The 24706-nt window shown below is 36.0% G+C and overlaps 1 protein-coding gene across 2 annotated transcripts in view; it reads right to left on the reverse strand.

The window, feature by feature from the left end:
* LRBA (LPS responsive beige-like anchor protein) overlaps positions 1 to 24706 on the reverse strand; it is a 777508-nt gene that overhangs the window by 23912 nt on the left and 728890 nt on the right. Inside the window, exons 49-53 of one of the 2 annotated variants that reach the window (XM_007469901.1) lie at positions 24542 to 24631; positions 19569 to 19746; positions 15007 to 15069; positions 9798 to 9953; positions 4188 to 4352 (exon numbers count right to left, since the gene is read on the reverse strand). In XM_007469901.1, the coding sequence (XP_007469963.1) occupies positions 4188 to 4352; positions 9798 to 9953; positions 15007 to 15069; positions 19569 to 19746; positions 24542 to 24631 (652 nt within the window). Of the gene's footprint in view, positions 1 to 4184; positions 4353 to 9797; positions 9954 to 15006; positions 15070 to 19568; positions 19747 to 24541; positions 24632 to 24706 lie in introns of both variants that reach the window. The other variant, XM_007469902.1, reaches the window with a different exon arrangement.

The raw sequence follows: 24706 nt of genomic DNA on the forward strand, positions 1-24706 counted from the left end.
ACTAGTAAAATTAACAACAGTAGGATTTACGGTAATGACTTAAGTGATTGATGAGAGTATAACAAAATGAAGTTTTAGACAGAGAAAAAGCAGGGCAGCTATGGCATACAGTACTTTAAAAAACAGCTCTGTGGTCTGTTTGTGCTAGCCTTATGGTTAATAAAACCTTCCTTCTAATTGACGGTGCTGAAATATTCTTAAAGAACAGAATCTGGTTATGAAAAACACTTTTTTTTTTTTTTCAGTAGACGCCATTCCCATAAAGGAGAAAGCTGACATAGATTAGCATGTCTGATTGCAAAGAGGAAAAAAAATGCCACCTTTCAATCAAATCAAAAACAGAATGCGAGAATGGAAAACTACTTTACTGAAATACTACACAGCATCTATGCAACACCTCATAGTCAGCGACCATTTTCTTCTAAAGCTAATCAACTGTGGCTTTAAAAAAATTACTCAGATACCTAAAAAAGCTTAATAAGCATTTACTTTTAGGTGCTTAATAAGTATTTGATTTTAAGTTTATGATCTATTAATACAGTATAAAAATAGTGGATAAATAACTCTTGTAAATTTTCACCTTGATTATAAGATCATTTTAAAGTTTAAAGTATTTAAATGTCAATTGAATGCATCAGGGAACACTTTCTTCAAAATTTGGAAATGTACAGTCTGGATAGAAAAATGAGTATTCCAGGATAAGCATTTTGGTGCACAAGATTCAGTTATAAAACACACAGAATACTAAGGCAAAGAGAGAGATGCTTCCATGTAGAAAACGTCTTTCTTTGAAATGTTCTTGGTTAATTTTATTTAAAAAATCCACAACTAAATGGAATCCTATCTTAATTTTTCTCCTCATTAAGAAAACTGCATCCCACAGGAGATAACTATCACAAGACAACAGAGTCAAAAATGAAACACTATCTGTCATATAGGAAAATAAGGCTTTTGCTACATAATCTAGGCAGATTTCATAAAACATGTGCATCCTTTTAAAAGCCTCAAGTTATATACTATATATAGGTTTTATCCAGTTTGAATTAGCCTGATTTTACCTGAACAATGTGCTTATTAACAGTGGATAACATGATTTTTAAAAAAACAGTACTAAAGCTAACAACTTTACATACAGCATTAATATTAGATTTGGAGAAAATGGCATAGGCTTAAGACACTAGCAAGTAAAATTACTAGCTTATTCTCATGATTTTTAAAATAAAAAAGCTAAATACTTGAATGAGACCTATAAAATGCAGGAAAAGCAATAGCCTAGTTTTTTAAAAATTTACTCATTTTCCTTCCAAGCAAGAAAAAAGTCTAAATTCAAAAATTTAAGTTGAGGCATTGTATGCATTTAGAGACCACACCGCCGTTATGTATATAAAAGCCTGACTATTTCTTAAAGGTCAATTATATTTCATCCAAGAGATACAACACAGAAATAAGCATAACCTAAAATTCCTCATCTGAAAAGCTGTGACTTCAGTGGCTGCGTCATGGAGCCATCAATGAGCCACAGGCTTATAAAATCCGAACCAGCTCTCATGAATGTTTAAAACAGTTCACACGCGGTAAAAATGTCTTTGTTTTTGTTTGTCATTTTCGTTTGAAAAGCTTAGACTGGCTTGTTCATTTTTCTATTCTAATGTGTGGAAATTCTCATTATATGTAAAAGTGCCTATTTGTCTTTTTTCCCAGATTCATCCTTCAAAGCTAAAGCAAAATTAAATTGGGACATCAGACGTTATAAAAGGGCCAAGAAGGCCGAGGTTCACTTTGAGAAAGGTAATTTAATTTAGCCAAGATGCATTATAATTTTCTAAAATTTTTATTAGATGTGCTGTTACGTTATTCTTTTTTTTTTTCCCTTTTCATTACCAGCATTACTAAGAGTTATTTGTCCACCATACTACAGACAATGAGGGTATAGATGAAGTGCTTTATGGAAAAAAGAACATTATAATATATACTCTAATGCCAGCAACATGGTGTTTGTGTGGTGATTTATTTGTTCTAAGCATTATGTGCTTCTGATAACACCTTAAGTCAGTTACTATTGTTGCTTTCATTTCATAGACAAGACAGCAGAGCAAAGCTTAGAACTTAGCTTTGTTTTACTCTAAACTCCACGATCTGGTCAGTCCTACTTGATTCATTTCTTAAAATGTCATACATGTAAAAACCATCTCTAGGGTGATTTACAAGGTATTTAAACATATATGTATGTATATAAATAAATAAATAAATAAACAAACAAATAAATAAATATACATACATATATATATATATATATTTCTCCCTTCTGGAAAAGCTGAATATTTCTAGTTTTAAAATATACTTAAATTTTTGAAATGTAACAACAATTACACAGAAGTGTAGCTAGGTTTACAGAAGTAGCCTTTCGCTACTTCTCAACATACCCATTGGTAATGACATATAGAACATGGTTAGGTCAAAGAAGAAAAAAAAACAAAAAAAAATCTTTTTTTCATTGAAATTGCTATATGTGCATGAAACATCTCACACGATTTTAAAGCAAAAGAAAGCTCTTCCTAAATATTTTCACGTAAATAACAAAATGGTATACTTATTACCTATGTCAAATCTAGGTTTGTCTGAGATAATTTAGTGAATTCTCAAAAACTGAATTTATAGAAACAGAAAAAAAAGAAATTGAAAGTAGTCACTCATCCTAAAAGGCCAGAAAGAAGGAGCAGAATGTAAGACTCCATAATGAAAAGAACACGAAGTACTTCTCAAAAGAATGTGAAAAAAAAAAAAAGCCCTGAAATGTACATATTTAAAATGATTGGAATTACATATAAAATGGGATGTTGTGTAAATATGAGAGATACACACTACTTCCCCATATAGATACACATACTAAAGTTTGATCTGACTATAAAGACTGTATTACCCATAGCATCACAGCCTTAAAGTTACTTTTCATATTCTATTAGTATAGGGAGTTACCCCTGTTCTGATTAAAATAAGAAATACATATTAGGTTCCTAAAATAAAAACTTTGATTCACCATCACACCAAACCAAATACATACAAAGCAGACACAACGTTGATAAAAATACTTTGCATATACTTCTTTTAAAACTGTACTGGCTCTTGAGTAAATTTTTTGAGAAGGTTTCACTTTCATACAAACAATATACATTTAATAAGCATAACTTTAAGAAGTCAATTCAAAATATGATGGACTTAAACATATTCAGACTGTTTTATAATTTGGGACTGAGGGACAGAAGTAAGTACCACAGTACTCAGGTAAAGTAATCAGGAACAACATGATCCTTCCTTAACCAAATACATTGCAACTTGCTTTAAATTAAGAAACTGTAAATATTTAAGAGCAGTTAAAATGCTCTACCTTATGAAGTAAAAATCTAAAGCTATTCTTGCAGGAACTCTTCAGTGTTGTCATAATCATTTTAATTAAATTGTCATTTTTCAGGTGGTCCCTTTAATTGTTTTTTCCTACTTCTTAATGTGTTTTTCTAAAGCCATTTCTTTTCTGCAGCTGTGTGCGACTGGTTTTAATGGTAGTTGCTTCCTTTTTTGCCTTCTGTGAATTACAATTTTAACTGGTTACACATTTTTTGTTTTACTGCCTTCAGCATAGTTTCATAAAGATGTTTAAGGCTGTTGGTGAACATTTTCATTTCCCATCCGAAAAACCAAGAGCCAATTTGAATATTCCATATTGGCCTTTTATGACCTGTTTTATCTTCTAAAACATAAATGAAAGCATATTTTTTCTAAAGACTGGTTTGTTTCCATGAAATTATAATGGTTTTGCTCTTTTAAAACATGAATTCAATAAACAAGATAATATGTGATTGCTCTTTTATGTTATATCTTATTGTTTGTGAATGAAACACCTCTATTTTATTTGGTGACGGCCATTATCAATAAAGAACTAGCATTTTCAGATCATAGAATAACCGATAACATGAAAAATGAGATTTCATGCTTGAATTTGAATTATCAATGGTCACAAAATGTTAATAACAAGGCTATCCAGACCTTTCTTAAATTATAAATTATAAGAAATTAAAACTACTTGATACTTCAGTTTCACTTTCACCATGATGAAATAGGTAACTTCACTGCAAAATGTTATTATACATCACTTGTAAAAGTTTACTTATAAAATAAATTGTACTTACTGCCTGGATTATCGCCAATCCCACTGCTTCTTCCATTCCAGTACCAGAGCAGAAGGGTTGCATCACGTGACCCTGAGAGAATGTAGCAATTTCCCCCAATATATGACTCCGAACGAGTGAGGCAAGTGACGACGTCCCAATGGCCAAACACCACTTGGATCAATTTTCCTGAAATACAAAACAATTTTCTTTAAGACTGCTATATAAAAAATTGAAAAAATTTCCAGTGATCATTTCACTTAAGAAGATAATGAAGTTGTATTAATCCGATTCTGATAATTCCGATCTTATAATAAAATTTAACCTGGTCCAACCTAAAAGTTTTCTTTGAATAGTTAACAACAACCACAAAATCAATTGAAGAGTGATAGTCACATTTAAGACATATGTTAAAACTATTTCAACTAATAATGTTATTATACATAGCTCCTATAAATTACAAATGAATCATGTCTACTGATTAAAGCAGGCCCAGGAAAACCCTTATTTCAACAATTTAAATTACTCTGTATGATTCAAAACAAAGCAAAACTTAGTTGCCTTTCTGTAGATACTCTATCATTCAAACTTCACTAACACAAACCCATCTCTGAATTAGTAAAGCCAATTTATTTCTTCTTCTATTCTTCAAAGTGATCTATACAAGGACAGTATTAGCCACTTTGGACAGCTTCTTTTTTTTTTTTTTTTAACATCTTTATTGGAGTATAATTGCTTTACAATGGTGTGTTAGTTTCTGCTGTATAACAAAGTGAGTCAGCTATACATATACACATATCCCCATATCCCCTCCCTCTTGCACCTCCCTCCCACCTTCCCTATCCCACCCCTCTAGGTGGTCACAAATCACCGAGCTGATCTCCCCGTGCAATGCGGCTGCTTCCCACTAGCTATTTTATACATTTGGTAGTGTATATATGTCCATGCCACTCTCTCACTTTGTCCCAGCTTACCCTTCCCCAGCTTCTTCAAATCAGGATTACATGAACTAAATTTTGATAAAAGAACTAACATATTGTCACCACAATCTGAGCCAGGTCATTCTTTCTTTGTTTTAATTGCCTGAAGGATGAAAGTTCCTGGGGAGGCGGGAGGATGATGAAATTAAGATTATGACGGTTTAACAGTAATGATTAGGCGTAGGGTGAGGACGGGGGTATCCAGTAAGCTTACTGTGTACCTAGGATGTTAAACACAGGATGAACTGTTCACATAACAGTGTGAGAAAAAAAAGTTTATATTTTTTTTGCTTAATCAGATATGGTGTTTATAATTCACACAAACTTGTCTAAAGAATTAAATATCTATAGCAGCCCTTCCACTCTCTCCCTATAGTTTCTAGCTAACGTTTCTCTTTGAAATGTCTAGAGAATCTACAAATGAACGTCATAGAATGTCTACCCTTAATATTCAGCATGAGTGTTTCTTCTTTTTCAAATAACCGTTTCAGTGGGGTCATAAAAAATACAATTCAGATGTTCAAGATAAAAACCATTAAGCTGGAAAAAAATAAGTATGCCTAAAAAGTTTATATGTTTAACTTGGAACACATCATAACCTATTCTAAAGCTTAAGGTCTCAATTAAGTATTGGTATCTACATGTATCTACACGTATAAACTTTTCAAGATAACAATACATAAAACTAAAAGTATTTCCACTAAATTTTTTAAATTATTGGTTTTAATAAACCCAAAGCTTATTATAAAGTCTGCAAATTTATAAGTAAAATACTGAGATGTACTTTATCCAAATCAGATGGAAAGTCAAATACAGTGTTTTCTCTTGTACACAGTCTACTAAGAGTAACTTAAGATTAGATTCATATCAATTTCAAATTGCAAAATTAATAAAGGACATTTTTTTCTCCTATGGATAAAGACTTTAGTCAAAGCAGGTATTTTAACTGCTAAATGTCAAAAATGTTCACTTCTGAATTTCTTCAACCTTTTTAAATTAACACCAAAACATTCGTTTTAAAAATTAGCTTTTATCAATAAAGAATATGGTAAGAAGAAGTCAAGTCTTTCTAGAATAAAAAAATGGAAAAGAAGAAAGCAAATTAAATATTAAAAATCTAATAATTTTTGCATCATTTCCAATTTATATGAAGGACAAAGTAGAGAGGTTTAGGGGTAAAATGGGTGGGGTTAGATTAGAGGCAGGCCTTACTAAGGATGAGACAAAAGTTAGGGAGCTGAATGCACTCTCATTCGAAAACTGAAGGTTAAATCAGTGAGTTTTAGCTACTGAAAACACTGAACACCCCGTAATGTGATTATGTTTTTGACTTCTGTATGTACAGTGACTTCTGCCTCAGCCTATACTAAATGCTGAGAGCATGTCAACTAAAGGAGTGATTTAAATGGGTTATTTAGAGTAGGCCTATTTAAGATGTGATACCCATCAGTTCAGTGGGTTGTAGAAGTGAGGATGAGTAAAGCAACTACAATTAGGTACTTGAGGTCATGGCATACAGGAAACCCAAATGCTCCACGTATGCCAGGAGGCTTGCAAAAGAGCAGCTATTTGCTAGGAAGATGGAGATGAGGGAGTGACATTTAAGTATTTACATCTAAAGAGTTTCATATTTTAATACAAATTAACTTCATTTTCTACAATTTATCCTTTGGGCTCAACTTTGGAAAACATTATTTTTTTCAGTTTGCTTTTTCCTCTTCTGGCAGCCTTCCTTAGCAATATTTGTTATTGCTATGAGGTTGAGGTTCACTCCTCCTAAATAAATCATAGCATATAAATACCTGCTGCTCTTTTTGGTAAATTATTTTCTGATAATCTCATAAGTGTTCGTCGACCTTTATTTTTTGTTTCCTTTAATACCAGTCCACCTCTCCACACACTAATATCAAATATTACCACAAGCACTAGAATATCTTCTTTTTGACAGAACAAATTTTCTAGTTAATGTTTTATTTGACAGCTGTGCTACAAATAAAAAAAATTCAAGCTCAGGACTCTGCACCATTGAATCTAAAATGTGGCCTGAAAATAATTCCCACTGCCGAGGGGAGGTTTTATTGTTGCCTCTGCTGTTCTGGTTGTGTCCCGAAAACATGATTTATGTTTAAAGAATTTCCTGTTACAACCGTGTTTCTCTCTACCCCCGCTTCCCTGCCCCACCAAATCTAATAAGAGAAGGACTTTTTTTTTGGCGTATGTGCCAAAATATAATTGAATTCAACACTTGTGATAGCTATGCCATTATATATTATTGATCATACAATTTTTCTCTGTGTCTCTGCCAAACTTAGGAGAAAATATTTAATATTCCTATTATCATAAAAACACAGACACGTTTAAAATTTAAATAATTTAAAATAAAACTAGCATCAGAGTTTGTATACAAGATACTAAGAAAGATATTAGAACTATCATTTGAGATTTTTTTCACAACTTTCCTGGCAAGTATAAATATTTTTAGTGTACATGGTAAGTCAGTCCCACTGAAATGAAGTTTAAAATGAGGCTATTTCTTAGAAAATGTTTTATACATACACACGCATATGCATGTTTTAAAAAGTAATAAAGTAGAAGGCTTTTGGAAAGAGGGGAAGGAACGTCATCTAGTTTATTAAGTAAAGTAACATGGCAGACGCTCTCGGAACCTAGTTTTTAAACAGGTAACACTTATATGAGATAACATGGTATAGTCACAAAGATGCCACATCTGAAGTCCGAGGAGTTGGCTCCAATGCCCAGCTCTAGCACCATTATCTATGCAGATATCAACAAGTTACTTACCCTTTCTAAACCTCGGTTTCATCACCTGAAAAATGGAGCGAAGGACACCTGTTCTATCTCATAGGATTATTGTCAGGCTGACACAATATCATGTATGAGAAAGAAGGAATTCTGTAAATTCTAGAGAACTGTGTGACTATAAGAATTATTTTAATTATTAGTATTATATAAAAGGGAGGTTAGCTTTACTTTACAAATATTAATATTCAACGTCTTATTAAAGTGGTATGAAATGTCAACAAACTCAAAAAGCCTCAAATGTCAAAACCAAAGGTTGATATATATATGATCCCATTTTCTGACATTCTGGTAAAGGCAAAATTATAGGGATGAAGGCTACATCAGCGGTTCTGAGGGGGGTGAGCTAAGGGAAGGGGCTGACCACAAAGGGGCAGCACAGGGGGTTCCGGGGGACCTCAGCTGCTCTGCGTCTTAACTGTGGTGGTGGTGGCAGCTGCATAACTGTATACAATGCCCAGACGAACAGAACTATAACCAAAAAAATCAATTTTACTGTATGCGAGTTAAAAAATAATTTTTAACGTATAAAAACCAATATGCAATCTAAAAGAATGTTTAAGGAAAACTTGTGAGAGGATGTAACAATTTTAATCTGAAAGTTTGTGTGAGAAGGGACCACAGTTTGAGGTCAAATAATGCCAAAGTTGTCATTACCATAATAGTGAAAGAAAAGGTTAAAATTTAAATTTGATAATTAAATCAGAGAAAATTCATAATAATAAATATATTTTAGGAAAGCTTATCAATCCCTATTGCATTTTTAAAGAGTTCCAGAGGAGTTTTAGATTCAATAGTAATCAACTTCACAGACCTAAACATCTAGTAAAAACCCAAGTAATCAGAAAGACCTGAATGATAATGTTTTCTTTCTTTCTTTATTCTACAGAATAAAGACGGAAATTACGAGAAAATTAGATCATCAATTCCATAAAACAAAAATTAAACAGGACCATGCCTGAAAACAACTTCTAGGGTTTATTCTATGCACAGTACATATTTAACTATTTTCCCCTACTCTCTCATTGCTATTGTTACAATGCTATCATCAAAATATACCTAGGACAAACTCCTTGGATAACCAAGAATTAATTTTGTTTTTCGGTACGCGGGCCTCTCACTGTTGTGGCCTCTCCCGTGGCGGAGCACAGGCTCCGGACGCGCAGGCTCAGCGGCCATGGCTCACGGGCCCAGCCACTCTGTGGCATGTGGGATCTTCCCAGACCGGGGCACGAACCCATGTCCCCTGCATTGGCAGGCGGACTCTCAACCACTGCACCACCAGGGAAGCGCTATACTTAAACTTTTATATTTTTAACAAGACCTCCTGTCACACATAAAATCAGTAGTCAGCTTACTTTCCTTCATGATGGTGTAGTTTTCAGCAAGATTCTGTGCAGAATTGGGTGGAGGCAAGATATCTGCTCCCAAGAAATACACTTAATGTGAATTTCCAGTAGGGAAAAAATGACCTTTATATAACACTAAAGTGGGGAAATACACCTATAAGTATGTGCACTTGCCGTAAGATTATGCATATACACGTGCATATAGTATTTACATACCAGGATATGCTTTCGAAATGAATCGTTCATTCTGCAAGTATGAGCTTGGGAGACAAGCCTACCAAAAACTGCCTCTGAAAAGCATTCTGAAGTTAACTTAATAATGGACTATAGAGTAGATTATTACTTGAAAGGAGAAAACTGTCTTTATTTCACAAATTTTAGAATTCTGGAATTTTTACAGGGAAGAAGATGAGAAAGCATTCTCAAGCCTCTGAACATCACTTGTCATAAACTTTAGTTCACTGATGAAGAAATGATGAAGTTACCTGTGTCTGCAGAGTAGACTCGAAAACTCTTATCCCAGAAGCCACAGAGGAGAACGTAGCGGTTGTCCGAAGTGATGACAAAGCACTGGGAATGCACTTGAATACTTTGGTCTAAAAGGTCAGTGATTTGCCTCCTGTGCATTCCTGTATTGCTGGCTATGAGAACAGAGGAAGAAAAAAAAGCCTCCTAAACCCACACGCGCAAAGAAATCCCATAGTTTGTCATACTGGGGGTTGGGGCTGAGGGAGGAGAGACAATACATTCCAGGATAAGAATATCTGATCTTTAATATTCAATATAGTAATATTTGAAAAACCAAGTAGGAAAACACAATCTGATTGCCGGAAGAATAGGGGTAGCCAAATTCAACAGCTCAGTATGAAATTCTGCCTAGAGGAAAGAAACAATAATACACTACAATTTTAAAATACATAGTATACAATTCTCAGAACATGCTATCTAGCTCTTGGGCAGGACCAAACTAGATTAGAATCTCCAGATCGCATCACAGGTTTGTGTTTCTGACAATCTCATTACATCTACTGTCATGAGAATGGATTCATGTTGTGACAATCTATTACCTTTAACTTTTAGTCACAAGGAAGAGATACTAGAATATAAATGTCATATATTTGAAATATTGTAGCATCTTGTACTACTTTGGCTTTAACAGGTCTTTAATTTGACTACATGTGAACTCCCATTTCCCCTGTTTACAGCTGCACTTGCATGTAAGGAAAGGGTAAAATGACTATTTATTAAAGATACTTGTAATTGAAGAAGTCAAAGCATAGCACACTGCCACTTTCTTACTCCTGTAAGCAATAGAACAAGCCAGTCTGGCAGTGTGTTTTCAAAGCGCTACAGAGCACCTGAGATGGGGTTTGTCACAAGGCACAAGGTCAGACACAGAGCAACATCATGCACATGTGAAGAGTAATAATCCTCCAGAAATACACTATCAAGTGTGTCATTATCAGCAAAGGAATTCTCACTGAGATGCCTTTTTTGGTATTATGAAGCCAAACAGATAGAAAGCTTTGTTGCTAGTGATCTAAGAGTTAGTTCATCACCAACTTTCCAATACAAATTATGGTTCTTACACTGCTAAAGAAACTTGATCATACCAGACATGAGAACAAACAAAATAAATTTCTGCCTCTGATTATTATGTTCTTTGTACCATAGTTTGCAGTTTTTTGGGGAAAAAAATACCATAGATGCACTATTGATAAAAATTTTAAAAAGAAATATATCTATGTTATATTCATTGTATGTAGTAACTAAGTTAATATGGCCAATTCAATAGAAGGCTCAGAAAGTAGTATGGAAGAAAAAAGTGTTCAAAATACCCTCCAGTCCTGTGCTGGAATACAAAGGAATAAAATATCCCTCGCCCTCATGGCATACACAACATAGCAAACATATTCATATACATGTGAAATACTGCAAAATTCTGCTAGTGTCTGACTATACAACTTAATCATGTAGGATTATTAGATAACTATTTGATAATAGGCTTCATATACTTTGGGGAGATTAATGGGCTAGTAAGTGACAGCGGTAGTAAAAAGGGCCGATTCTAGCCGAGAATCACTCCCCACCTCCTTCCACACAAAGGGAACTTGCTGGCAGATGAAAAAAGCTTTTATGTATCAAATAGTGTATCATGGAGAGACATTAGCATCTCACTGCAGTGAAGCTGTGTGATACCATTTAGTGTTTTAATTCCAAGAAACCTAGCAGTTAAAGACAAGATATGTAGCATTTTCTATACTGGTTACTACAGTTCTTCATTCCACATGAAAATTATAACAATGTTTATTTTTGCCAATGTTTATATGACTTTCGCTCCTATGATACAAACTTTCACTCGTCTTTTTGGCATGATTTCCTGGGAGGACCTAATTTGACAGATCTGGGCATGTGCATAATTTTGAATTGAATGACCACAAAGTACCCATGGGTAAAGGCTGATGCCCCTTCAGCATTCAGATGATCTATTTTCCAAATAAGTGCTTACTTATAATTTAACATTGCAACCCCCCACCCATCCATCCAGCCAGCCATCCAGCCATCCATCCATCCAATCGATATAATCTCCCAACTGCCTTTCCTTTATCTCTCTTTATTTTCTCTAGTAAACTTCCTGAGATTCCATACGGAAAGTATTTTTATTTGATGAAAATTAGGTATATATGTCTAGATAAGCAGTCTTCAAACTGGGACATGCATATCCCTTGGGGTATAAGATTTCCCAAGGGACACACAGGCACAGATGGTTTTAAGGGAATCAATTTCTAGTTCCTCAACTTTCATATGTTCTCTTGCCTAAAACAGATTTGCCTGAGAACTCTCCTGTGAGTTTTCCTTTCTTACCTCCCTTTTTGCATGCTCTTGTTCCACTAGATAGAATTTTACTATGGTGCTTTACCCCAGGGTAAAAAAATCTCTTTTTTTACCCTGGGGTAAAGCACCATAGTAAAAAGGGGCCAATTCAAAATACTGATGTGATGCTGGAAGGTGAACGCCTAGGTATCAAATCATTCTGCAGGGCAGGTGGTTTCCAATTCATTGCTTTCTATAAAATGGAAGGAGGATCTAATCATGCTGTCAATTGATAGATCATTAAAAATAAGTTTGAGTGATAGATTGTTAAAATGGTTATTTAATGATAGACCATAAAAGTAATCCTTAATAATACACCACTCTGTGAATTTTGTCACATAACTCAGAAAGAGTTCAAAGATTTGAATGACATTGTTAAAGTAAGACTCTTTCCTTTCCCATCTATTTTCTTATGTGAGTAACATTCCTCAAAGCTTCCATCTATTAAAAAAACCCAAAAGATTAGAACTGTTGACAAATTCTGTCTCATTCAACAACAAATAATGTTCCTCAAAAAAAAAACAAAAAACAAAAAACAAATAATGTTTATCCATGAATACATGAACAGAAAAGCCCTATTCATTTCATTAAAGCTGTATTTCCTATTTCCAATAAATATGTGTTTTATGTTCAATAATATTTATTAAAATTTTAAATTGTAATAAGTGTGTATTAATAATATTTGTAATAACTCAATGCAGATTAACTCTTTGAGCTGAGCCTTATGGTCACAGGAAATTTCAATGTTTAAATTTACATAAATATTTTTATTGCTGAAAACAGTATAGTAGGGTAATCAATTTTCTAAAGTTAAAATAAAATTGTGCAAGGAAAGTACAATGAAAATATAAATTCAAGATGAGAAAGGAATACGTAAAATTTTCAAATGTTAAAAGCTTTTTCATGCACTTTTTAAAACAGAAAATACTCTCAAGTGACTTTAATATTTAGATTCTACTGGATGTATTTAAAATTTTATACACTATGCCAAAAACAATAACCATTGTAACTACTTAAACTTGTGATGATGTCATATTTAAACTTTCAGATGTCATCTTAAAAATGTGTGAGAAGGTACGCGGTTTTAAACAATTATTTTAGGGATACAGGAGCAAACAGTCTGAGGACCAATGATCTAGAGTAGGGAAGAAAACTATGGCCTGCAGGCTGAATCTGGCTTGTGCCTGGTTTTGTATATAAAATTTTATTGGAGCACAGCAATGCTCAGTTGTTTATATACTGTCTGTGGCTGCTTTTGTGCTATGACAGCAGACTTAAGTAGTTGTGTCTGAGACCTTATGGCCCACAAAGCCTAAAATATTGACTATCTGCCCCTTTACCAAAAAAGTTCACCATGCCTTGTCTAAAGGGTCACAATTTCTGAATTAATTTAGACTTTATGCTATATGATATTCATTGTCAAGGTTTAAGACAAACAATGATTCTATACTTCAGAAATCAGGCTTTAAGTAGCATAGCAAATGGGTTTTATTATTTTCCTGACTCTTAAAACTTTACCCAAGTGAGGATTTAAGTTTTTAAAAAATATACGGCAGATCATATCTACTCAAAGCAAAATAAGATTTAGGAAGCAGGGTAGTAATTATCCTTCATATAGATAGTTACTTCTTAGATTTCTGCTTATATTTGGGGAAATGATGAAAGACTTAGTTTTGAGCTTAAGGTTACTTTAGTTCATCTAGATAATTAATCTGCAAATGGTGGTCATTTAGCTCTCCACTGAAACAATGGTGTTAAAGACAAAAAAAGGTGACATACACAAAGGGAACACCTTGAATTTTAAAATAATCAATGAGCTTATTCATATGCTTTATCTAAAAACTTTAAAATACTAACAAATTTACTTGTGCCAGGGCAATTTGACAAAATTGCAGGCCAAACATCCATGCTAGTAGCATACCCCTGCAGCTAGGTAATTAAGTTTTTTATTCTAAAAGTTATTGACTAAAATCTTCAATATCAAGGCTTCACACTCTTAGTGGGGCCACATTTGAAATCCCCACTATAGGCTGAAAAATGCTAAAGTGGAGATTTCAACTAACCTACTCAAAAAGCACGACAGCAATTAAATATTCTACGTCATCTGCTGCAGACAGTCATTTCATCCCAATGGCTCTTTCTGGTCTCCTCCTTTTTTCTTTTTTTTTCACCCTGAACAAATTTAACCTCCAATGGCAATTTATTGGGCTGTAGGACCCTAGGAAAATGAATACAAATACCTTAACACTGCCATTGGCTGGGCCATATATTTCAACTTTGAAACTGCTCCGCAATTGCACATTAATCCCCTCAGATTGAATGGAGCGTCCAGGAAGAAAGGACTGATCTCCTTTAATGATGAAACCCTGGCACTACAGTTTTATTTTTCTCAACACAGTGCTGCTAAGAACCCCACTGTTATTATGAAAATTTCCTGAGCAAAGAAGCTCCATCACATTACTGGTACACCAATTCATCATAACGAGCCTCGCTCCTGCTCATCAACAAGTCTGAGTGATGAAAAGATCCAATATTATCCTGACAGAACTTCATGCGCATTCTCAATCACACATTATTACAGCATCCATATTAATTTTCAGTGACACGCGTCCTAGGCCTGTTCAAATTAGGCAAACCAACGAGGGGGAGTTGATGAAATACCAGCATAGCCACAGCTCATTGCGTTCCAATTTGCATGCAAATGGTTTATCAGGAAAATTCCATTCCCAGCAACCAGCAAGTGAAAAACAACTGTAATCTACTCTTCAGGGCCACCATACAGAGCTTAATGAATCGCAAAGAGAGAAGGAAGTGACAGACCTATGAGAGGATCGATTTCCACTGGCAGCTGGCATGGCTGGTCTTGTACAGCACCTTGATGAGCTGGAATTCACAAACGATAAAAAAAAAAGCATTATTTTTCATATACTAAACTACATTAAAATGTGTAAGTCAAATCTCATGTAGAATTGTTTCTAACCTCCAAAATTTTCATACAGTTCTGTAAAATTTAAAGAAAAAAAATTCCAGGTGCTTCTATGGCTAGCTTATTAAACATTTATTTTAGATTAGTGCTGTTCTGAACATGTGCCATCAGCAGTGGCTCCAGTCCTAGGCCATAAGCTATAGCAGATGCTTGACTGGCAACCTCTGATTCTGCCACAAAACAAAATTAAGTGGTAAGGCGCACTGAAAACAAAATGTGACAACCATCTGCTGACTGTAGCAAATACTATTTTTTTGTTACTTCTTAAAAAGGCAGTTTTGAATGCTGCAGCACAAAGGAGCCACAAAAACGTCAATTTATGATGGAGAAAGGGAAAGCTCTACGTCAAGGAGCATTTAATGTTTCATCCATCACGTAAAATCAATCAATTGAAAGTTTGAATAAAAATAAAGCAAGCTATCTGCAGATAAATGTTTCAGTTAAATGCATTTGGCTGAAATGTTTTCCTAAAGATCTGATTGCAGTTTTAAAAAAACTTTTATTAATATTTAATATTTCCATACTTGCAATTTAAAAATACTCTGAGAAGCAAATGAGTAACAAAAATCAATCCATACTAAGAACAGTTTGTTTAATTCTCAAAATAGTTCTTAAGGTTCAGATGTACTTATTTTGTGATTGAAAAGAGATTCTGTAGAGGCTGTTTCCCTGTGAAAGGACCTGAGGTGGAGAGGAGGTACTGTGAGAAGCAGGAGTGACCACTGGCCAGCTGTGCAACCTTAGGCAAGTCAGAAGCCCCAGAATGAAGGGTTTAGAATAGATGATCTTTTTCAGCTTTTTAAATCTGAGAGTTAAATTCTCGGTCCTTTTCCAAATGATTTTCCTCCAATTACTCAACCATTCAATCTGGTCCGCATCTGCCTTTTATAGACTCATAAGCATTTAAGCTACTGCTTGGTTGGTATTAGAGCTCTGCTTAATATCATCAGATACTAAGATTAAGATGATATTACTATCATCAGATTTTAAGAAGTCTTTCTGACTGTCCTTGAGGGGCTGAAAATAAAAATGGGATACATTCCAATGCGTTCATTAGATTAATTCTAAATTTCTGATGTTAGCACTTTCCCTGTTAGTAAATGCCAACTTTTCAAGGATTTTTCAGTGATCTTTTGGAAGATCATTAATACTGATAAAATAACCTGAGTAAGTACAATATTAGCACTAAAAATTAGAGTTGAGTATATATAAGACATTAAAGTAGATGAGAAAAGGAAGGCATATGACTCCCTCTTTTACTGAAGGTATTGTCTTTGCTGATTACTAGCTCTGCCAGTAAAGAAATCACAGGGCACATATAGGGAATCATCGGGGAAAATGCACCGCAGCCTCTGATTTACCCAACAGGGCCACTTACTTCCAGTAATGCCAGTGCCAATCAACACTAATACCTTGAGAAGTTTTCGCTACGACTTTGAGAATCTGGGATCATAGAAACGTTAAAGCCAAACTGTCAGCGAAAGAGATTTAGGAGGTTAACTATCTTTGGTCATGCCTCAAATCCCAGTTCTGCAACTAACTGCCTGTGTGACCTTGGGAAAATTATGTTGTCTCGGTGTTTCAGATTCCTGCTCTGTAAAATAGGTTAGATGGGTTAGGTTGGACCACATGAAATCACCAATACCTGGCTTTCTGACCTACAGAAATGGCAATTTCAACCTAAATACAGAACCTACATCCTAAGGTTGTTGAGGGGATTCAGTGAGTTAATATGTGTGAAGTGATTAAAACAGTATTCAGAACCTACAAAATGCTCTACAGACACTAGGTGCCTTTATTTGATTGTTTCAGAGGCTCTGCAAGGTCCTTTGAGTGAGATGGAAGGATAAAGATGATGTTTCCCCTAAATCAGGACTCAGACACTGCACTGACAGGAGCTAGCTGTTTAATGAACAAGCTATGGAAATCACAGAACCTCAGAGAAGAACCAGAATCTAAACTAAAAAAAACTGCAACATGAATTTGATATTCATTGAAAAAAAAGCTGTTAGGAAGTTTTGACATTTGTTTTAAATCAAGGCATACTGACAGGTAAAGGCAGCACAACATAGGATGAAAGATCAGATTTATGTAAATAAACATACCTGAAATGAGGCACAGATTTAACAAAATGGATGCTTAATATTTTTAGGCGTAGGTGTATTGAGAATTGGAGATCACATTGTAGAAAGAGAATCACCTGTGTATTTCCATATGTTATCATTCTTTGTAATTTATCTGGTGCAGAGTTGCTGTGTCGTACTATAAAGCCAGAGGATGGGGACAAAAACCACCAGTGACACAAGGTACAGACCCAAAGAAAGCCCACTAGGGAGAATTCTAGGCAAAGAATTGGCAAAACGTATGCAGTCTCCCAAGCTCTTACCTTACAGAAAAGTGAGCTTGGGCTCAGAGCAGGTGGATGTACCATATGTGGTACTCCAGCAGAGGGACGCGGCCCCTAAATCACTTTACAGATCTATAGAAAAGTGTGGAGTAGGGAAGAGAACAGCTGACAATCAAGTACTGACACTGAGGGGAGCCCAGGGAAATGAGCTTGCTCCAAAGGGGTGTGTCAGGAGCTCAGTCATCGGTGCTGAGGGAGAGAGCCTAACGACCAAGTATCAGCTGGAGACCTAGCAGCCCTCTGGTTGAGCCAGTTCAGCTCCTGCTGAGCTAGCTCATTGCTAGGCTAAGACCAAAGATAGGGGTGGAGAGTGCTCAGGGCTTTCTAGCAGTTGAAAAGTTTTGTCCCTCCTCACATGTACTGTCACTCTGTTTAGACTGAAGAGGTTCTCAGAGCCACCATAGCTAGCCACCCAGGATACGCATGGTTTGCAGGGGCCCTTAGGCCACACACACAGGTGCTTTTGCCAAGCTCTAAGGGTAACCGTACACAGCAGAGGTGGTTCCTCTGTTGTGCATTGCAGAACACACCGTCAGCATGTTCTTCTTCTAATGAGTGGTATTTAGAGAAAGAAACAAACAAAAAAGAAATCACAGTTGTTAATCAAATTATAATCTTTAGTCCCAAAAGATGTCATTTGCATACACATTTACCTCTGTAAGATATGTTCCCTTGAAGAAAAGGGACTAAAAGGGCCTAATAATAGAGATACTATACCTGCCTTGATTTTTACCTTCTCTACTGTTATGAAATCTATTCTCTAATCAAATATCGCCATTCATTTCATTTCTAATGGCCAGGAAAACGGCTATATTTAAGAAATTCTGATACCAACCACAGATTTGTCATGATGCATACCTTATTACATTGCTGAACATAGTTAGTGCACCTACTTTTTGTCTGAACGTCAATTCAATCCTGTTCCATTCTAAAATCTCTTGCATTTAATTTGGCATGAGGCCCTTGTTCAAGAATTTATATTTGTGCAACCATTTCAGGTATTATAATGGGTAGTGCTTTATGCACATTTTACAGATTTAATAACAAGTTAACAGACTATTAAAATCTATCTTTTAAAATTTCCTACCTAAAACAATGGCTTGGGAAGAAAAGCCTATAATCTCCAGGACTTTGAAAGATTTTCCTTCTGTAAAAGACAAATTTCTAACCAGTGGCCAAAAGGAACAGTGCTAAATCCAGATCCCAACATTCCTGTTCTAATGAGAGATAATAAATCACAGAGGGGTGATCATAAAATTTGAGTCAGAAAACTTGGGTTCAAACCTGGCTCTGCCACTTACTTGCCATATGTGATACTGAACAAGGCAAGCTCCCTGGGGCTCAGTATCTTTACTGGTAAAATGTGGGCCTAGATTGGACGAACTCTCATGTCTCTTCAAATTTTGACTGTTTGTGATTCTGATGGTTATTTCAGTATCTCGCCATCAGTTACCCTAATTATTCAGCACTTAATGAAAGAACAGAATGTACTTATGGGTTTGTAATATTTTAGCTGGGTAATTTAAGTGTTCTTTTTTCTATTATCCACAACAAATACTTCCATGCCATGTACAAAAAGGCACATAGTAGACAATCAGAAGTGTTTATTGAGCAAATGAATAAGTGGAAAAAAGAGGAACATCTGATAAATAAATACATACTATTTATGGACACAATATAGAATATCATTATATGAGAAATAATATTTATCTCCAAGGAATAAAGACAAACCACCAGATGCCAAAGAAGAGTTTATGTTTTGTTTTGTTTTGTTTTGTTTTTAAGAGTTTATGTTTTAACTTTTGTATTATATGCCTCAGAGGGAACTTCTTTAAACCTTTCAAAGTATGTTTAATTTTGATTCAGACTAATGCTTGAAAACTAAAAAGCTTAAATGTTGAGATATAATATATTTAGGTGGATATTAAAATATCTTTATACAGTGTTCAGCAGTTATACTATGCCTTATAAGGATATTTCTTTACTTACCCGGAAGGTTGTGCCACTTGTTCACGGCAAATAGCCTGTTAGCAGTGACTGTGATCACAGCGGGAGTTGCCAACCCAGGCTGGGTGTTGGCTGCCACGTGAGTGACAGGGGAGTTGGAGGGGAACTTTAGAACCATGATAACATCCTGCTGAGCTTGGTCTGTGAACATCAATGGACTCTGCAGGAGGAGATACTGTTGAGTGGGCAAGACAAGATCCAAATATACAAGAAGGAAGAGACAAGGAAAGACAAGAAAGAAAGGGTGCAGGAAAAGAACAGGGAAGACCATGTTAACACAAGTTGCAAGTGAGAGCACAGTGAAGCAGAAAGGCTTATAGAAACAGCAATTAGTATTTGTTTGGTTTTCATGTATGTCATTCGTTGAATTTCTAGGTGATTGAAGTAAACTACATTAACAGAAACACTTTAAAAATCCACAAATTTTATTAACTCCCTTCCCCACCCAATTCCCATGAAGAGCTAAAAGAATGATTTGATTTCAATTCTAAATAGGCAAAGCATTGGGGATTGTGCTAAACCATTCCAATTGCTATTATGTGTCAAGTATTGATACAAAAGAGAAAAAACAAAAGGCATGAGAATAGGCAATAGGCACAAAAGCAAGCCACGATAACTTCCAAAGATCATCAAAAGTGCTGAGTTAGCATGAAGATTTTGACAACTAAATAATGAGATAATTAATTAACAAATATATTTAAAAATAATAGCTGTACAGCATGCATGTATTATTACAGTAGAGAAATAATTTATGAATGTAATACACAAACTTAATTATAAAGGTGTTTCAAAGCAATGCATAATTAAATGTACTTGTAAAAACAATATATTTATATAGTGTACCAAGTCATAAACACTGCCCTGTTATAATGCAAATGCCACTGCTTTCTGCTGCAGCTAAGGATAAAGAGAAATAGCTAGATGCCCCCTCCCTCTTGGTAAAGAAACTAAAGCTCAAGACTTTTGATTTCTCCTTTGAAAAGCAAAAAGTAACTGAAAATGTTAAACAAAACATTGTCTGTTCTAATAACTAGCAACAAAATAAATCTGGAAGACTACTAAGATTTAGAACATTCCTACAAACCATATGTCATAATCCGAGACATATATACCACCACTCTGATTTATTGGCTTTATTTATACTTTGTGGTAGTATGCTATCATACAGTAATTGCACTGTGCATTTTCAGCAAATCTCCTCTACCATGTCTATTTTCTAATAGCTGATTAGTATCATTCAGAATCAAAACACTTTGATGAAGTGCTTCTGGCTGCTTTCCTCTTGCCATATTTCAAAACACCAGGTATATGTAAATGTGTAGGCACATATATTTAACACGTATTTATTCAGAACTGCTAATAAAAAATTAAATACATTTGCATTTTTATTATCAGTGCTTTTTAAAAAAAGTTATTAAGAGTACTTAGAAAAACATATTGCACTAAGAATTCCTATTTGCACTCTTTGCATAAAGGTGTAAATAAAGGCAACTAATAAGCTACCCAGACACCCTTCTAAGCAAGTGGCTAAAAGCCAATCAATATTATGAGTTAATCCTCCCTGGATGCTCATTCAATTAAAGGTGTCAGTAATGCCTCATCTGATGCGGCCTCAATTAAATCCAGCTATCTGATGGTGTGAAAACACAGGGGGATACAGCAACAGCAGCAAAACCAGACAAATAGGCAGCCTTCGTGTGCCTGCTAATTACTACACCTGGTGTATATTATGGCGCATGCACTTAACGCAGCACGAGGTGGCTTTAATTTCTGCTACATTCGTGTGTGTGTGTGTGTGTGTGTGTGTGTGTGTGTGTGTGCGCGCGCGCGCGCACTGCAGTGATGGTTGATGGGGGAACTCATCTGAACGGTAGTAAAAAACAATTAATAACATTTGGGTCTTTGATTTTTAAAACCTCTGATATCAATAAGTAACCTTTGCTATACAAAGAACCTCTTACACGGTTTTAAGGAATTCTGTGAAATTGGGTAAAAATGAGAAACAATCAGCCAACCACAAAATATCCTATAAGCTAGCTTTGATGAAGTTCTGGGAAAAGGAAACGAATGTCATTTCAGAACACCAAGCCTTACTTTTCAACTGCGTAGGTTTTTTAAAAAAATAATATTTACTAAAGTCAATTTATAAACTCTGAGAAAGTCAGACTAAAACATACATCATGAAGTCTCACTGAAAGGAAGTTGATACATATTTCTGAGCTTAACAGCTCATGTTGTAAATACAATTAGGCTCAAATTGAATAATGCCAATGTTTATGCCCTTAAAAAAACACAGGAAAATCTCTAACGTATAGGAAGAATGTCTTGTTTATATAGTGCCTCTAGTGGCCATCTCTTAGCCACATGGCAAGGACAAGCCCCTTTCCATAGAAAGCCGCAGACACCATATCCAGAACCGTCCCCTGCATCCTTCCAACAAGCTGTTTCTCCGGCTGTTCCTGTGCATTTCATCCTGACTAGGGCTCCCAGTACAGGCAAGTAGCAGGAAACTCTTGGGAGCAACATCACATCCTTGGCTAGTGAGTATGGAATAAGGAACACTAGAAACAAGAAAAAGCCCAGCCCAGCATACTGGGGTAGTCTAGGGTCACAGTAACAGCTGTGGATGAGCGGGACAACTGGTCAAATAGGGGGAAGAGAAAAAACCCTCATCCAATCCTGGGTGCCTCTGCGAGCCCAGTATAAGGTAGAAGTAGGAAATTACTAGCCAGGTTTCATTCGGTTTTCCCAGATTAAGTATGCACTCGCTGACAACTCTGGTTTCTTTCTAACACACCTTCCTTTCCCACTCACATACGTATAAGAGGAAAAGCACAATTTGCACAGGTCTGAAAAGGGGTTCAGGTATTCGATTCAGAGGATGAGGATAATGGGAGAGATGCCCTCCCATCCTCAAATAAGCATGTGCCTTCCCAGCCTTGCCACCCTCGGGACAGTAAAGCTGATCTGCCTCAGTGAACCAGTCATCCTTTTGCCATGGAGAGAGGCTTGACAGTAGGAACTCCCTCTTGGTCCCAGTGACCAAGGCTGTGCCGTGACCCAGGTAGAAAGTCAATGGAGCAGTGGAGGTGCTTCCATTTGTCAGCACCGCAGCAGCCTGCATCTCATTGACAAGCTATTACTAAAACTAATTCCAAACTCCACACATAAATCATTCTTACTATTTTTATGGCATTATCTTCCATTGTTCTTGCCAAATGTTCGTTTTTTGTGTAGTCTTTTCACTACAGCTACCCTTCATGTTCTTTTAAATATGATTTCACCTGCTTAAAAACACTGAGGGGAAAAGGTTATGCAAACAATTTTTTAAATGCTTGTAGTTTATAATAATGGTCAATTCATATAGAGAAAGAAGGGGGAAAAAAGACTTGGAAGAAGAAAGAAGATGACAAAGAGGGCAAAAGGGGGAAAGACACAAAGAAGAAGGAAATATGGGAAGAGAAAGAGGGTCAGAGGCAGAGAGGACCACATCTGTATCCCTGGCCCTCTTGGCATCTAACAAAAAATCCTACCATTCTAAGCCACAACATCGAATCAGAATCCATTTTAAATTATTCAGGGACTTCCCTGGTGGCACAGTGGTTAAGAATCTGCCTGTCAATGCAGGCGACATGGGTTCGAGCCCTGGTCTGGGAAGATCCCACATGCCGCGAAGCAAGTAAGTCCATGAGCCACAACTACTGAGCCCGTGTGCCACAACTACTGAAGCCCACGTGCCTAGAGCTGATGCTCCGCAACAAGAGAAGCCACCGCAATGAGAAGCCCATGCGCCGCAACAAAGAGTAGCCCCCGCTCGCCACAACTAGAGAAAGCCTGCGTGCAGCAACAAAGAGCCGACGCAGCCAAAAAAAAATAAATGAATAAATTTTTTAAAAAATTATTCATTACATTTATGTAAACAGACATTATATCCCCTACTCTTAATTTAAAACAGTAATGAGCAACCTGTTTTATTGAGGGACAATTCAAGAAAAAATATAATGCCTATCGCCTGTAGTTTTAAAATATGATTTTTGTTATGCCATTCAGTATTTGTTCCTATGCTGAATTTTCTTTATCATTAAAGTATTTCCCCCTGAAATTTCAGGAACCATAAAAGAGGAACAGCCACATATTTTACAGCTCCAGTCTATTTCCCTACTCCTGATTCTGGGCTGGCCTCTGACTGACTTGCTTTTGACCAATAGAATGCGGCATAAACAGTGTTATGCACGTTCAAAAGCAAGTTTCAAGAAGTCATGCCAAAGTGTTCTCCTGGAACACGGCTCCCACCATGGGAGTGGCCTGGGCGAACTTCCTTAATGATGAAAGACCATGTGGAAAGAGTGGTCTGGCATCTCAGCACCTGCCCCAGCAGTCTGTGAGGGAGCCAAGGTGAAAAACAAGAAATGCCCATCTGTCCCTCAGAATCACAGGAAATATAAATCACTGTTTTATGCACTAAGCTTTGATGTATAGTATATCATCATCGTCATTATCATTTTTTCCTCCAAAGTCCCTGACTCTCAGTAACATTTCCTACATATTAGGATTACTTCCCAAACTGAAATCCCCAAACTGAAAAACATATTGGGATGTAAAGAATAAACACAATAGGAAAATGAATCTAGACACTCATAGGATCAAACCAGAAAAGTTATCCATGTCTGGAGATTCTGTCCTAGAGTGAGGGTACAAGACAATTATGGACCTTTTAATTCTGCAACACAGAGCACAACCTGATGAAATACTAGAGCACTGGAACAACGTCTGCTTCCCGAAGACTGCAGGAGAACAGGCAGTATTTGCTGGCTGTTAGCAAGTTCACAAACAGTGCATAAGAAGAACAGGCCCAGATGTGGTGGAGAATCTCAAGCACAATGAAAAACAGTTATGAATGTCAAGCAGGGTCTCAAATAGAGGCAAGAAATGAGGAGAGTGCAGGCAGCACTTACCGCTTGCATGGCAGAACCTCTGGGAGGATGGGGCTCTATGAGGAGCTGAGAAGGCGTCTGCCCAAAACTTCGGATTTGAGCTTCAACAGCCTGAAAAAGGCATGGACAAGTTTGAGGGTTAAGAGGTGCTAATTACAGGCAAAAGAACCACAACTGTCACCTGAA

This window comes from Lipotes vexillifer, unplaced genomic scaffold (genome assembly GCF_000442215.2).
Source record: "Lipotes vexillifer unplaced genomic scaffold, Lipotes_vexillifer_v1.1 scaffold755, whole genome shotgun sequence".
NCBI classification, from domain to species: domain Eukaryota; kingdom Metazoa; phylum Chordata; class Mammalia; order Artiodactyla; family Lipotidae; genus Lipotes; species Lipotes vexillifer.